This window comes from Lepidochelys kempii, chromosome 11, assembly GCF_965140265.1.
Source record: "Lepidochelys kempii isolate rLepKem1 chromosome 11, rLepKem1.hap2, whole genome shotgun sequence".
In the NCBI taxonomy this organism is placed as follows: Eukaryota; Metazoa; Chordata; order Testudines; family Cheloniidae; genus Lepidochelys; species Lepidochelys kempii.
Genome location: NC_133266.1, coordinates 10,391,886 through 10,409,080, shown reverse-complemented (window position 1 = coordinate 10,409,080; position 17,195 = coordinate 10,391,886). Strand labels below are relative to the sequence as shown.

The window sequence follows — 17,195 nt, the reverse complement described above, 5'->3', positions numbered from 1 at the left end:
CGTGTCAGAGCCGTTATTGGGATTCCTTGGTCTCTGCTCAAGTCACAAGGTCTCATTTCTTCCTTGTAACTTAGGATGGGAGGACCATGGGAAGTTCAGTTTAGGGAACTACTGTGGATTGTTGAGAGTGTGAGCGCCACAAAGCGGTCTTGGGTTGGCAATGACACTGTGTCTCTGTGACTCCACTCAGTGACGAAGTGGGTCTTCAGCTCCTCTGTTCTGTTACTGCTGGGAAGGAGGAGAGCCGCCTGCTGTCTCCTTCCTTCTCTTGGTTGATGAGGGAAGGGGAGAAGAGTTGTTTTCTCCCTCCTGGTGCTGGGAGAGAACAGGGATTTTATTCCCTTTTTCCATCCAGGCTGCCCCTTCCTGCCTGCTGTTGGACAGCATGGGCTGTGGGGGGCACTGGTAGCTCCTGTACTTCCTTTGTCACTGCTTTTCAAGGGAAGGGAGCGGTGGAAACAAGATTCCATGTGGCTCTCATGCCATCCTGAGTTTGCTCATTGTTCCTCTCATGGTGGAGCTGGCCAGTATTGGAAGAGCTGAGTGAATGGGCAGGAAATGAGAGGGAAATGAGACTGAGTGAAATGGGGGGGGGGGTTATAACCCCTTTGGGGTATAGAGAGCATGGCCCCTTTAAATGTTTGCCCTGAGCGGGGGAGTGCTGATTACCTGGATCTGGGACACTCCAGGACAGGAGCCAGGAGGAGCACTAGGCCAGGGAGGAATCGCTCAAGAAGGACAGATGGGAGCTGGACCCAGTATCACTGCTGCCCAGAGCTGCATGGGGCCGGGAGTACTGGAGCTTGTGGCCTTGTACTGGGTATAAGGAGGAAGGCTGTTAGCTAGTTAAGTGGGGAGGTGGTCGTTCTGTGTGGCTTTGCAGAGAGTGGCAGAAGAGGGCCCTGGAGGGGTTTGTTGGGGAAAGTTCACTGGCTCCAAAGACGACCAGGAGCACTCAAGACTCAGCACTGGACTGGAATTTTGCCCAGGACTCCTGAACTCGGAGTGCAGACATTGCTCGGTGTCTGCCCTTTCAGACTGTGCTACCACTGGGCCTGTAGGGCCTTGTGTTGAATGCAATTCTGTTTTAGCACTCTCCCTGTCTTTTCCCCTGATTTTTCTCCATTCATCCCTCTGTGAATAAATATTTCCCTTTCCTGTATTCACTTTACTATTCTTGTGTGTGTTCCCTCCGGGGGGTTGGGAGGAGGTGTTTGGAACAGGTGCTCCTGGGGTGGAAGGGACTTTCACTGTTGCGTTCCTTGGCCAGAGCTGCCTGCAGAGCAGACCCCATCTTGGCCAGGAGGGTGCTACGGTTACAGGAGGGTAGATATGAGGTCCTAGAAGGAGGCTGGGGGAATCAAGGAAGATATGAAAATCTGAGAGGCAATTTTGAATTGAATTTGGAGATGAGAGTTGTGGAAAGGATGCCAGCAATCCTGGGATGATGTAGCCCCATTTCCTAGAACAAGAGTGTAGCCTGGCTGCAGCATTCTGAATCCCTGGAACTTTGGTTGTAGAGCAGGGATTCAGGAAGACAGGGGAAGTAGGAATTGCAGTCACTGAGGCAAGGATTCAGAGTAACAGCCGTGTTAGTCTGTATTCGCAAAAAGAAAAGGAGTACTTGTGGCACCTTAGAGACTAACCAATTTATTTGAGTATAAGCTTTCGTGAGCTACAGCTCACTTCATCGGATGCAACAAGATTCATCGGAGGCAAGGATGTGATTAGTGCACAATTAAGACAATATAGCAAAGTGTGTGTGTGTGAGAGAACGCAGGGTAACACCAAGATCTCTGGCTTCAGGAGTAAAGTTAAGTCTGAATGTTGGCATATTTGTTTAGGCAATTTTGCCAATGCATCTATAGATTTTTCCAGTTGCCTTGCTAATTTTGCCACGTTGTGGTTTGGTTTTGCGCTGTGTACAATAGGGACTAGGAGGAGGCCACACAGCTCATTTGCACAGGATTGGAACTCAGTTCTCCAAAGACTATTGCACTAACCCCATAGTGTGACCTACAGAGAGAGATTCAGAATTTCAAAGGAGGAGGTTATTAAACTGACAGTGAATCACATATTAAGATTACGTGGTCTGAGGATTGTAAGACAATTGTAGTTTTTTATTCAGCTGTGAAAATGTCCATGCTGATAGAAGGAAGCTGTAAAGAAGATTTAGATGATGGAATTATAAAGTGGTGTCTCACTGATGGTGCTAGGATTTTATGTGGACGCTGTAGGGAATCTCTCTGCAATGACCAAAGCACACTGACCTCAGGGGCCTGGGGGTAGCATCTAAAGCCTTTTCCCTTCTAGGTTGTTGGTGCTGATCCAGTCTCTGCTGGTGCTGATGGGAAGTTATCACCGTCTGATGCTGTCTGTTCAGCGGTTTATATAAAATGAGGACCATGGTCTCAGTTCAGTTTGTAGCAGAAAAGAGCCCAGATCACAAAAGCCACTGCCACCATTGAGGCTAATTCCAAGGGAAGATAGCTTGAAGTGGGCTGAGTTACAGGAGGTTGCACACCCAGCGAAGTAAATTAGAGGCCTCAAAGATGGGTCTGTTGCTGGGGAGGAGGCATCATCACTGTATTCAGCCTGAAACCTGAACCTTTGTTACAAGGAAATCTGTTGGTCAGCGGTGGGATCCAGTGCAATGCAAGACCATTCAGAATTGACCGTTCCCAACCGAGAGGCCAGTGGCTGAGTGGGCATGAAGACTGAACTAAAGGTGGTCCCTCCCTGTCAGAGTTGAGACACATTACAAGGGTGCGTGTGAGATACTTTCATGGCCACTGCCTTAACTGTACCTGTTCTATGGATAAACAAATGTCAACGCTGTCAAATAGGCGCACCTTCCATGGAGGCTAAATTCACATGCACACAACTCAGGCACCAGGAAAAATACCCATTCCGTGTTTTGTGACATGCAGCCAGTGAAGCCAGTTTAAATCTTTTTAGGAGGGCGTCTTGAGACACTTAGGAAACCACTCCATGTGTGGTCAGGTTATCCCTGTACAAAAGTGGGTTTGAGTGTTGGCAGAGCAGGTATTTATTTATGGCAGGCGCCTAGGAGAATAGTATGATTTGTTCCATTATGCAGGCCTTTAATGTTGAATCAGCTTTATTTTATGGGAACTTTATATAATATAAATCTGTAGTCTGAAGGCTAATTAACGGAGTTTCTGCTTTGGGTTTGTTTCTGGAGTGAGGTCCTGGGGGACTCCTTCCCATTAATTTCCAATCTTGCCTATTTCAGTATGTTTCTGTTCTATCTTTTATGTGTTCCAGTGCTACCCTCTCATTTCTAACAGGGAATAAATGGGTACAGTGATGGTGGATTACAGCGGCATACCTCTAATAGGAATACTACTTATCACCTAGAGAGGGTTTTGCATTTTCCGGATGCAGGTATTTAACATCTTGATCCTTACACGGTGTGCAGCAGGTTGCACGAGACTGTTGCACTCCAGTGCAGGTGGAGGCTCTATGTGGGCACAAGTGAAATTAAACTGTAGGTGGAATCCTTTATGCAGAGATGTCTCAAGCCCTCTGCTTTCCTGCTTCTTTACTCATAAACATGCAAGGTGTGAATGGGATGGAGAAAGGGGATTTTGGAGGAGACATGGGATTAAGTGTGATCATAACAAGGTTTATGAGACAATTTCCACATTTAGAGCTTGATCCAAAGCCCACCAAACTTAATGGAAAAAATCCCGCTGGCTTCAGCTGTCTTTAGATCCAGCCCTTTCACCACATCCTGTTTACATTCAGGTGATTAATGCACAATGAAGTGCTAGCAGGATCAGTGGCTAACCTCCCAAATGGCATTGTGCCTGACCCCAGCCTAAAAAATGCAACAAATTCCTTCTCTTTTCTCCCCACCTTTGTGCATGCGTGGAGGACTGATGTTTTTTATGAAGGTCCTGGGTCTTTGTAGCCATGTTTGTGAACCAGCTTGGCCTGCAAATAGGCCAGCAAAAGTTCAGGGGCTCTCGATCACATTGCAGACCATGGGCTGTATTTGAAACCATTACACTTTGGGGTACTAACATGGAGAAAGCGACAATGTGGCTCTTTAACCCCCTGGAAATAGAAACATGAAGCACAAAGGAGGCCTTGATGAGCAGATTGCCATTAAGTCATTTGTTTCCTAGATTTCCTGCCCCTGCTGCTGACACGCCGAGCCAGGGCGTTGGGTTTTAATTTTTCATAGTGTTTTTAAACAGATAAATTTGCAAAGGTAAACATGCCTCAGCACTGAGGGCTTCCAGCCAAATGAAAAAGTCAGCTCTGAAAAATCAGCTCTTGGAGAAAGGTCAAATGCAAGCAAACTCTAGAGTTCATTGGGTCCATATGTGTAAACTTTTGCTAAGGTGGGACAGGCCCAGCCAAACACTTACTCTCACAGAAGTGAGGCTCATTTTAAAATAAAAGCATTGAGCTGCCCTTAGGGATGCCTGTGGTCTGAGTGACAGGATTTAATGTGTCGAATGAAAAAGACCTACATCCTCTCTCGCAGCTTGGATTTCCATTCCACTTTATCCATTCACTCTAATAGAAAAGAGGGTTGGGGAGGATAATGTGCCGTTTGGCATTAATTCCCATCACTTGCAGTTAGATAGTCTTAGCTGGGAACCACGCTGAGCTTAATAATCTCCAGCGACATGCCTTTAAAAGCTTAATTTTGCTATGAAGATTATTCCTTTCAGCCTTTAATTTAATAATCAGGAAAGGTTTCTTTATAAATTGTGCCACCTGCAGTAGTAAATAGAAAGCGGGACAGTGCCTGTTATTTCATAGGCTTGCTTGATGTTTAAACTGTCTGCGGCAAGAACTGAGCCACTGACAGCTTTTTCATTAGGATTGTTGTTCTTTTACCTGTGATTTGTCAGAGCTTGCTATCAAAAGGAAGAGCTGAGGACTGGGCCTCTCCGTAGTGAGGAGATTTCATTTAGAACAGCAGATGAGGAAATCCTCTTCTTGCCAGTGAATTATAATAGTGGGTTGGTTTGGGGGGAGGGGGAAATAGTTGGTAGGAGAGAAGGAAAACAGAGAAATTATGGCATAAAAGTTGGATCCTTGAAAGGTTCTATGGTTATGTGCTGACCTTCCCTTCCTCCACCTTAGACAGTGTTTGACCTCCTGCATTAGACAACATGAACACGCTGGTTCACCTGCCTGGAAAGGTGTTATTCTTCCAGCTTCTGCTGCTTGGCTCAGAAATGTTTCTGCAGCTAAAGAGCTACAGGAAGAAAAGTCGAAGCTGCATTAGTGAGGACGTCGCCAGAGGTGAAAGCATCACGCCTCCCTGGTGCTAGCACACCGTTAAAGGTCTCAGAGGACTGCTCAGTAGGTGGAAGTGCTTGAAGATTAGGCTGGCTGAATTATTCCGTACCTCACACCTTTGTATTGAATAGCAGAGGAGGGTACATGCATTCCATGTGCCAGGTTAGTGTGATATGAATGCTTGTTTGCGAAGATTAAGGGCCCGATCCTGAGCAGTGCAGGAAACCCATGACTCCCACTGAAAAGCCCTGAGGCAGGATGTTTAAATCCATTGCCATAAGGGGTCTGACTCAGCACTGAGTCAGAGCACCAGGCCACGGTTCAGTGCACAGTTGATCACAGTGGGTGGAGATCACTCACTCAGGAGCAATTCAGGCGTGGGTGAGAGACATGAGAACATCCTGGGGAATGTGGAAGCTTGGAAGAAAGAGTCTGTCTGGGAAAGGGCAGGGCAGGCTAAGGGGACATGGGAGACAAGGTGAAGAGTGTCCAGGGTGCTTCTCAAGGTTTTGGTGGCTCCAGGTCTGATTTAGCCTTCATCTATCCCTCCTGATTGCTGCAATGAGAAGGGCTTGGGGTTAACCAGCAGATACCCAGCCGTTTGTTATAATACCTTGCACTTCTGAAGCCCCTTCAAAGCATGCCAAGACCTGAAAGTGCTTTGCAAACAGTGCATACCCTGTGACTCAGAAGCATTATGACTCGGAAGCATTATTACTCCCTGTGTAGAGATGGGGGAACTGAGGCACAAAGAATCATAGAAGGTTAGGGTTGGAAGGGACCTCAGGAGGTCATCTAGTCCAACCCCCTGCTCAAAGCAGGACCAATCTCCAATTTTTGCCCCAGATCCCTAAATGGGCCCCTCAAGGATTGAACTCACAACCCTGGGTTTAGCAGGCCAATGCTCAAACCACTGAGCTATCCCTCCCCCCACAACATTAAGACCGAAATTTTCAAACATGGATTTCTAAAGTGAGGCACCTAAACCCATACTTAACATATAAATTAAATGTGCGGATTTTAAAAGCTCTAGTGGGCTGATTTTGAATCTGTTATGTCATGCAGAACATAACAGCATGATCGCAGGTGGGTGGGTAGAAAGGATCACTGCTCCATGGATTGGCAAGTACATAGAAGACATTAACTTTCACTTTGAAATCCCTTACTGTGCTGGATCGTAATTATCCTTCCAGCTTCATCCGGCCAAAACTTGGGGCGGGGGGTGTTCGGTTAACAAGATATTTCAGTATTTTGGAATTTGCTTTCAAAGTGCAAATTTTAGCAGACGATCTTGCAAACCGAAGACCCTGGAAAATTTGGTTTGGGAACACTGAAAACATGTTCCTGAAAGGGAATATGTGAAATTGACATTCTTGTCAGTGTCACATATGCTATTCATTGAATAATGGTTGCTATTCCAGCTAGGGCTCTCTGCTGCAGAACTGTGGACCCTGGAACACTGGCAGCTTTCCAATGGTAACCTACTCGTGTTTTCACTAAAGTCGTGTCAGATTTGTAATAGATTCAGCAAAACATCTTGCTTCAAAGAATTGATCAGAAAATTTCTGATCAGCCCTACTGTCAGCACCATAGGTGCCAACTCCATGGGTGCTCTGGGGCTGGAGCACCCACAGGAAAAAAATTGTGGGTGCTCAGCACCCACCGGCTACCCTGCTGATCAGCGTCTCTCCCTCCCTCCCAGTGCCTCCTGCCTGCCATGATCAGCTGTTCAGCCATGCAGGAGGTGCTGGGGGGAGGGGGTGGAGTGAGGGGAGGGGTTGGAGAAGGGGCGAGAAGGGCAGGGTGGGGTCTTGGGGGAAAGGATGAAGTGGGGACGGGGCTTGGAGTGGACCAGGGAGGTAGAGTACCTCCTGGGAAATCTCAAAGTCGGTCCCTATGATCAGCACCAAATGGGAGCACAGTTTTTGGCCCTCTGGTCATAAAAGGACTAGAGAGATGGTGGTATGGTTCTTATTTTTGCCTCTGCTACCCTGGATGTTTAAACTTATTCAAATTAGAAATAAGGCATATGTTTTTAACAGTGAAGGTGATTAACCACTGCAACAAACTAACCAAGGAATTGGTGGATACTCCATGTCTTGCTATCTTCAGATCAAGACAGGATGCCTTTCTGGAAGATATGCTTTAGTCAAACACAAGTTATTGGGCTCAGCACAGAGGTAACAGGGTGAAGTTCTATGGCCTGCATTATACAGGACGTCAAAGTAAATGATCTAATGGTTCCTTCTGGCCTTAAAAATCTATAAATGCCTTAGCATTACTTCTAAGAACTGCCATGGACCTGGACTCTTTTTTTTTTTTAAGACTTTTTTTTTATTATATCACAAACATTTTCCCCTGGAACTTTCAATAGATGTTAGTGTGTTAACTGTCGTGACTCTCATGGGCCTCCTGTTGACTTCAGCGGGACTTCTGCCTATCTGAGGATGCCCAGTTCTATTGCTTAGCATTTAACTTTTGTGTGTTTGCAATTTGAGGAAGTGCCTAGCATGGCAAATCCAAGCTAGATAAATAAGGTACATGTATTGTATAGGGCCATATTCAGGCCCGGTGAAGAATTCTGTCTGGGCACTGTATGGCCCTCATCACTCCTGTTGACGTAGGAGTCTTGAGTACCAGTCTAGTGTCCTATCCACTAGACCAGCCTTTTTACCCTGAATGGCACTTCAGTGAGATTGCACCACTAGCAGCAGTTCTGAATTTGGCGCATAGACTTTTTAAAATAAATGAATAAACCAAGCCACCATGATGTCTGTTCAGAGTTCACGCTGACACTCAGTTTTTGGGCATCGTGGATGTGAAAATAACTGCTGAGACAACCTTCCATTATTATGCAGCTTTTGCAGATTCTGCTCAGAATAAACAGAAGCACTTTAAATAGATTATTAATTATCCTTCCTCTGACAGATACTCAGTAGGAAAACCATTAGTGAATGTCGGGGTGAACTCTGTGTTTCTGGAGCTGTATCATTGTTTTCTGCTTTTTCATTTTGTTTGCAGATCTGAAGCCCTGGGTGTCGAATTTCACCTATCCAGGTGTACATGACTTTTCTCAGCTCGCACTGGATGCCAACAGGAATCAGCTCGTTGTGGGAGCAAGGTAAAGATAATCTTGTAATTAGACCAGGATTGCTATTCAAGCTCTTTCCCTGCAGGTTACTGGCTTCAGGGGAGATTGTATATTTCTCTCTCTCTCTCTCTCTTTCTCAAAGAGAGGGCTGTAATTATGTAGGGGTTTTAGAATCTCAATAAAATTGCAAAGAATCAAAATCACGACTATTTTTTTAAACCATCTGAAATGCAATTAAAATGAAACAGGAAGCTGCTATCTCCCAGAGAATAACAGATGTTAGAAAAGTTCTAGTAGGCCAGCGTAGTCCATCGATCTGCCAGTGCAGGATTGAGACCTATGGTTTATTTATTGGTGGTTTGTCTAGTCAAGTTTTTCAGCTACACCTTTTTCATTATTGAAAAGGCTCCCATCTCTCTGCAGTGCCGTAACTGGGACAATTGTCTTTACTTTCAACTCTTTCCCCCATTATTAGCATTCAAATTTAACATTGCTGTGCAGTGTTCCTTGTGGATGTTTTGCTTTTATTAACTAAGATTATATTTGCACAACCAGAAAATCTGAAACCTAAGAGTAATAGGTAACAAATCAGTGGCAGCATCTTGCAGATTGGTGTCACATAATGAGATATGCGTATCTGTGTTTAAAAGTAATTGCAGACAAAAGTGTTGCAGTGGTGAAACTGTCAGGGAAGAGGTTATTCCAAATACTGGAGCAAAGAATAGGCAGATTGGAACACTGTTCTTCTGCCAGAGTTATACAGATGGTGAATGGATTGGGCAGAACAGCCTGAATTAGCTGCTCAAAAATAAATGGTTTTATGAAGGAGATGCCCATTCATTGAATTAGGAAATTTAGGTTAAGAGATGCATGTAGTGTTTGTAGATGGCTGAGGTGAAAAGTGAGAGTGGTAAATTAAAAGCAACAGTCTGAACCTTCAGTGTCTGCATGCGATGGCCCTGCTGCCTTTTGGTCCAGAAGGCGTAACCTGGAGAAAGGTATAAAGGGCTTTTGGAGGACATGTACTGCCCTACCAGGTATGTGACGGAGATATTTGAGATGTGCTAGCTCAGGGTTATTTCGTTACCTATTGGGCAGTGGCAGGAGCAGCTAAGGAGAGTTGATTGTAAAGACCCAACTCAGACTAAAGCCAACATTTGCACTGTACAAGAACTTGCTGACTAGGAGAAAATAAAAGCTTTAAAAGGGGGATAGTTGAGACCCCCGTGAGGCAATCTGCATGGCTACAAACTGAAGTGAAGCAGCTTGGCTGGAAGAAGGATGGTGCCCAGACAAATGGAGACGCACAGAATGACTGGGAAGCCCGAAGGGAAACCTATAACTTCCCCGAGAAGGAAGCTGCAGGGAATGTCAGATCTGGGGAGATAGCCTCCTGGAACTGTGGATGTGAGAAGCATCTATAAGGAGACAGGTTTTTCCAGCAAGTTGAGGTGCTGCTATGGAAAAGCAGCCAGAAAGCATCACTACAAGAAGTCTCCATTGTTCAGCCTGCCCAAGGGACCGCCAGTTCCAGCAGGAGCTATAAAATGTCTGTCCCACGTGGTTTCAGAGTAACAGCCGTGTTAGTCTGTATTCGCAAAAAGAAAAGGAGTACTTGTGGCACCTTAGAGACTAACCAATTGATTTGAGCATGAGCTTTCGTGAGCTACAGCTCACTTCATCGGATGCATACCGTGGAAACTGCAGCAGACTTTATATACACACAGAGAATATGAAACAATACCTCCTCCCACCCCACTGTCCTGCTGGTAATAGCTTATCTAAAGTGATCATCAGGTTGGGCCATTTCCAGCACAAATCCAGGTTTTCTCACCCTCCACCCCCCCACACAAATTCACTCTCCTGCTGGTGATAGCCCATCCAAAGTGACAACTCTCTACACAATGTGCATGATAATCAAGTTGGGCCATTTCCTGCCCAATCCAGGTTCTCTCACCCCCTCACCCCCCTCCCAAAAACCACACACACAAACTCACTATCCTGCTGGTAATAGCTCATCCAAAGTGACCACTCTCCCTACAATGTGCATGATAATCAAGGTGGGCCATTTCCAGCACAAATCCAGGTTTTCTCACCCCCCACCCCCATACACACACACACTCACTCTCCTGCTGGTAATAGCTCATCCAAACTGACCACTCTCCAAGTTTAAATCCAAGTTAAACCAGAACATCTGGGGGCGGGGGTAGGAAAAAACAAGGGGAAATAGGCTACCTTGCATAATGACTTAGCCACTCCCAGTCTCTATTTAAGCCTAAATTAATAGTATCCAATTTGCAAATGAATTCCAATTCAGCAGTTTCTCGCTGGAGTCTGGATTTGAAGTTTTTTGTTTTAAGATAGCGACCTTCATGTCTGTGATTGCGTGACCAGAGAGATTGAAGTGTTCTCCGACTGGTTTATGAATGTTATAATTCTTGACATCTGATTTGTGTCCATTTATTCTTTTACGTAGAGACTGTCCAGTTTGACCAATGTAAATGGCAGAGGGGCATTGCTGGCACATGATGGCATATATCACATTGGTGGATGTGCAGATGAACGAGCCTCTGATAGTGTGGCTGATGTTATTAGGCCCTGTGATGGTGTCCCCTGAATAGATATGTGAGCACAGTTGGCAACGGGCTTTGTTGCAAGGATAAGTTCCTGGGTTAGTGGTTCTGTTGTGTGGTATGTGGTTGTTGGTGAGTATTTGCTTCAGGTTGCGGGGCTGTCTGTAGGCAAGGACTGGCCTGTCTCCCAAGATTTGTGAGAGTGTTGCGTCATCCTTTAGGATAGGTTGTAGATCCTTAATAATGTGTTGGAGGGGTTTTAGTTGGGGGCTGAAGGTGAGGGCTAGTGGCGTTCTGTTATTTTCTTTGTTAGGCCTGTCCTGTAGTAGGTAACTTCTGGGAACTCTTCTGGCTCTATCAATCTGTTTCTTTACTTCCGCAGGTGGGTATTGTAGTTGTAAGAAAGCTTGACAGAGATCTTGTAGGTGTTTGTCTCTGTCTGAGGGGTTGGAGCAAATGCAGTTGTATCGCAGAGCTTGGCTGTAGACGATGGATCGTGTGGTGTGGTCAGGGTGAAAGCTGGAGGCATGCAGGTAGGAATAGCGGTCAGTAGGTTTCCGGTATAGGGTGGTGTTTATGTGACCATTGTTTATTAGCACTGTAGTGTCCAGGAAGTGGATCTCTTGTGTGGACTGGACCAGGCTGAGGTTGATGGTGGGATGGAAATTGTTGAAATCATGGTGGAATTCCTCAAGGGCTTCTTTTCCATGGGTCCAGATGATGAAGATGTCATCAATATAGCGCAAGTAGAGTAGGGGCTTTAGGGGACGAGAGCTGAGGAAGCGTTGTTCTAAATCAGCCATAAAAATGTTGGCATACTGTGGGGCCATGCGGGTACCCATAGCAGTGCCGCTGATCTGAAGGTATACATTGTCCCCAAATGTAAAATAGTTATGGGTAAGGACAAAGTCACAAAGTTCAGCCACCAGGTTAGCCGTGACATTATCGGGGATAGTGTTCTTGACGGCTTGTAGTCCATCTTTGTGTGGAATGTTGGTGTAGAGGGCTTCTACATCCATAGTGGCCAGGATGGTGTTATCAGGAAGATCACCGATGGATTGAAGTTTCCTCAGTAAGTCAGTGGTGTCTCGAAGGTAGCTGGGAGTGCTGGTAGCGTAGGGCCTGAGGAGGGAGTCTACATAGCCAGACAATCCTGCTGTCAGGGTGCCAATGCCTGAGATGATGGGGCGCCCAGGATTTCCAGGTTTATGGATCTTGGGTAGTAGATAGAATATCCCAGGTCGGGGTTCCAGGGGTGTGTCTGTGTGGATTTGATCTTGTGCTTTTTCAGGAAGTTTCTTGAGCAAAGGCTGTAGTTGCTTTTGGTAACTCTCAGTGGGATCATAGGGTAATGGCTTGTAGATACTCGTGTTGGAGAGCTGCCTAGCAGCCTCTTGTTCATATTCCGACCTATTCATGATGACAACAGCACCTCCTTTGTCAGCCTTTTTGATAATGATGTCAGTGTTGTTTCTGAGGCTGTGGATGGCATTGCGTTCTGCATGGCTGAGGTTATGGGGCAAGTGATGCTGCTTTTCCACAATTTCAGCCCGTGCACGTCGGCGGAAGCACTCTATGTAGAAGTCCAGTCTGCTGTTTCGACCTTCAGGAGGAGTCCACCTAGAATCCCTCTTTCTGTAGTGTTGGTAGGGAGACCTCTGTGGATTAGTATGTTGTTCAGAGGTATTTTGGAAATATTCCTTGAGTCGGAGACGTCGAAAATAGGATTCTAGGTCACCACAGAACTGTATCATGTTCGTGGGGGTGGAGGGGCAGAAGGAGAGGCCCCGAGATAGAACAGCTGCTTCTGCTGGACTGAGAGTGTAGTTGGATAGGTTAACAATATTGCTAGGTGGGTTGAGGGAACCATTGCTGTGGCCCCTTGTAGCATGTAGTAGTTTAGAAAGAATTCACATGGGCTCTGGAGCGCAGAAGTTGTTTCCATAAACAGGCATTGCAGAGAAGGCCATTGGTGGTAAGGAAGTTACTGAGCCCCGTTACAGGGCTGTACACTGGGAATCAGAGAGGGCCTGCGATTTGTGTGACTGTTGGCCACTGTGATAGGTCTGATGCCCTTCGTTTGATCTAGGACTGTGCAGCTGCCAGTGATGGAGGCCTGTGTGCTTTGTAGGGGAGTGATTAAGAGCTGTACTGAATATGCCTATTAGTGTTTGGCAAAGAGGCAGCTCAATGTGTTAAGGGAAGGTAGACCAGGACATGATTTAGAAATGCTTATTCTGGATCAGGTCAAAAGAACTGCTTCTGAGTATCAAAGGGGAGAGGATCTGTATTAAAAAACCCTCCTTTGGCTTTGGAGGGGTCAGATCACTGGTAAACAGGTGGCGTGGCACCGGGTACCCCCAGTGCCAGCAAACACTGACCACAGGGCCTTGGTAAAGTGTGAACAAGAAAAAGAGTCTGTACTAGCTAAGCTGAAGGCCTGGAGACTGGATGGACAGGACTGAGGCCCTAGAAGGGTTACCTAAATTCCAACCTTGCAGAAATATGTGGGATTGCAAATAAGCTCTGGGATCCTTAGTCTGAAGGTCTGGCACCCTGAGTTGATTGAAACTTTCTGGAGAGCCCTGGAGCCTGGTAGCAGCTTAGTACCTCAGATGGTAGCATCTGAGCAGACTGAGCAGGCTGAAAATAGGCTTTTACCTGCATAGCTGGCAGAAAGTTCCAAACAGTGCTGTCAAATCTGTGCCATTTGGGAAACGTCACTTCCAGCCCCAGGGCATCTTCAGTTGTACCCAGAGTGTGGCTGCTACTGAACCATAAAATGAACAAGTGCTACCAGATTATGTTGCATGGGCAGAAATTCATTACAAACCTGGAAGCTGGGACTGTGGCAAAGTCCTGGTTCGGGAGTTTATATGCACGTTTTGCACACCTGGGAAGATACAGAATGTCAGATCGTAAGTATTGGAGTCTGTCTAAGCTACTTCCCATTGCCGTAGTATCTGGGTAACTCAAGATCTCTTATCCTTGGAGTCACCTTTTGAGGTAGGGGGCTGCTATTATCCCATTTTTTAGATGGAGAATTGAGGCACAGAGAGACTAAGTGACTTGTCCAAGGTCACAGAGGAAGTCTGTGGCAGAGCAGGGTCTTGAACCAGATCTTCAGAGTTCTACTCTTGTATTTTAACCACTGGTCCATCCTTGTCAAAGATGCTGAGCAGCCACAGATCTCACGGACTTCAGCTGGAGTTGTGGGTGCTCAGCAGCTCTGAAAATCAGGTGTGTGTGCCCACGTAGAAATTAAAACACAAAAAACTTGTTATCGCCCACAATCTGATGGGTACATTGAGAGGTTGAATAGAATTTTCATCTCTCAAGTTAGCAATAGGGATAAGATGTGCAGTCCTTAGTTCGCCTCTGAATCTGATCCAATATTTCTCTGAGAGAGTGACTGAGATAAGTTTCAGAGTAGCAGCTGTGTTAGTCTGTATTCGCAAAAAGAAAAGGAGTACTTGTGACACCTTAGAGACTAACCAATTTATTTGAGCATAAGCTTTCGTGGGCTACAGCTCACTTCATCGGCTGCATGAAGTGAGCTGTAGCTCACGAAAGCTTATGCTCAAATAAATTTGTTAGTCTCTAAGGTGTCACAAGTACTCCTTTTCTTTTTGACTGAGATAAGTTACTGCCATTTGTTATGATGGCTTATATTCATATCACTCAGCCCCCTACCGGCTTTGCCCCCTACCAAGTCATCAGTGGCTGAGAAATTACTTTGCTAGTTGAAGTATTCATGGGACTGTGATCATGAGAGTGTGTCTGATTATATCACTTGTAGGAGGGTATCTGAAATCTGTTGCAGAAGCTGGAAGGAAACTCAGAAAAAAAATAACCTCCACTCTTACCATATTAAGTTTCTTGAGGGACAAAAGAAATGGTCTGATTTAAAAGCCGCATCATAGTGTTAGAAAATAAACAAGTCTGGTAATGTGAGAAAGAAGGACCCTCCTTCAGAATTTACAGAGAAATTCAAAAGGCCATTGAAATTTTTTTAAAGAAACTGCCTGATCTTCTGTATGAGAGAGAACAAGGCAAAGGGTGAGAAATGTATGAGTAGACATTACTGCCAGTTTAAACCTTAATTAGGGGGTGCACAGAGTTTCTTTACACGGGGAACAAAAGTGATTTAAAGTGCAGGCTTTAACCCATAGAGCTTTACATGGATTGATCCTCAGGTAGTTCAGAGATAGACTTACCTCTCATATTAGAGAGACAAGGTGAGTGAGGTAATATCTTTTATTGGACCAACTTTGGTTGGTGAAAGACACAAGCTTTTGAGATATGTGGGCTTCCCTCTCATATGGTACTTTGCTAGCTGGAATTTGCTCAGGCACTTCAGATAGCAGCTCCTAGGTTACATATGAAGGTGCTAGAGACCGTCCAGGTGAGAGGACCCAAGAGCTGGAATTTGCTGACTTCACATCATGCTCCAAATCTTAGCAGTCTCTTCAGCTATCTGTTGAGGAGGTGGAGATGGAAGAAAAAAATTTAATTTGTGGCTTCTGGAATCTTTGAACATTGGTCCAGTTTGCTCACTGTATAATTTTTTTCTGTGTAAAGTTTGTACATTTACCTAGCATTCAGCATGGGCATTTTGATTACTTCAGAATAAATAGAACATAGAATCAAACAAACAGACTTAGGTTGCTGGTGCTGGCCAGTGCACACAAGCAGTTGCTGCTGTAATTGAACAAATAAGAGGTGTTGTTCCAGGAGTTGAAGCTGTGACAATGGGCATTTTAACCTATTTTTCCTTTTGTTAGCGATGGAAACAAATGTTCCTCAATTATAATTTCAGGGTGGCACCATCTGCATTTCTGCCAAATAGCCTGTTTAATCAGGTACCTAATCTTATAACCTCCCATCACCATGGTATCCACACATGAGGGTCTCAGTTAACTCAAGACATAGTCTCACTGACAGCGCTGTGTGAAAGACCATCTCAGCACAATGTGGGTTCTATGAAAATCATCCTAACCTCACAAATGAGGGCTAGACTGCAAATGTGCCTTGCACATCAGATAAAATGAATGTCAGTGACACCCCATCACAAAATAAATCACCCATGAGAGATACTTGCTTCTAATAGCCCATACAAGATAATTAAGTTAAAAAATTATGTTCCAGAGACTTGGGTACAAGCAAACACAAGGTCATGATGTTTTTCTGAAAGCTCTAGAGCAGTGGTTTTCAACCTGAGGGTCAACAGACTATGTCTAAGGGGTCTGCGAAAGGTGACTATGAAAATAAAGTTTCAGAACCTAGAAAAGACATTCTGTTTTTTTGATCAAAGTATGTGAATACTCCCACCTACAGGTCAAAACCCAGAAGCCCACAGTTTAGTGCCCTTTCTCACACTGCGTCAAATGCTGTGCCAACCCTGTGCAACATTTAATATTGAATTCTGTTCAGTCACTTTTCAGTCTAAGACTTCTATGATAGGGGTCTGTGGACCACAGATTACATTTCCAAAGGGGTCCGCACCTCCATTCAAAATTTTTTAGGGGTCCACGAATGAAAAAAGATTGAAAACCACTGCTTCAGAGAGGTTGCTTTCTAATGCACTTCTCTCAGGACCACTGCATGGTGCTGCAGAGCAGGTTTTAACCTTGTGTTAATGGAGTTGTTACCTTTGGCTGTAGTGCAAGGTTTGTGATATAGCAGTTTTGTATGGATAGTTCGACCTAAAGTGATTCTTTCTCTGTCTGCTTAAGAGTTAAACATAAAGTTTCTGTGGCGTTCAAAGGGCATAAGGAACATGGCAGGAGCAGAGAAAGGGGTTTGGTCAGCAGTGAACTGGCATCACCAGCCCCGCATGCCTTCATCTGCATATAGAGAATGTAGAGATCATCTGGAGTTTGAGGGGAAAACAGAAAAAGTGAAATAAGGACATTTGGGTTAAGTGATGATGTTTAAGGAGGTGGGAGGGACTACCAATAAAGATGTGAATGATGTAAACACCTAAAAGGAATTATTTAAGATGGCACAACAGGGCGTAACTAAAAGTAATAGGGTGATAGTAAGAAAGACTTGCTGACAGTGAGATGCATTAGAATGTGGAATAGTCTACCTAGGAAAGTAGTCAAAGCCCTATAGTTTGAGATTAATACAGCTTGCGTGGGCAATGCGTGAGAGAATATAGTGACCTGTCAGAGGGATGGACTAGATACTCTGAAATCTGATAATTAGGTTAACAGCCGTGTTAGTCTGTATTCGCAAAAAGA

At 45.1% G+C, this 17,195-nt stretch overlaps 1 protein-coding gene across 12 annotated transcripts in view; it reads left to right on the top strand.

The window, feature by feature from the left end:
* The window catches only part of SEMA5B (semaphorin 5B), a 363,565-nt gene that overhangs the window by 195,339 nt on the left and 151,031 nt on the right, over window positions 1–17,195 (top strand). For all 12 annotated transcript variants that reach the window (XM_073305098.1, XM_073305088.1, XM_073305090.1 and 9 more), the window contains one exon: window positions 8,308–8,407. In XM_073305098.1, coding sequence (XP_073161199.1) covers window positions 8,308–8,407 — 100 coding nt within the window. The remainder of the gene's footprint in view (window positions 1–8,307; window positions 8,408–17,195) is intronic.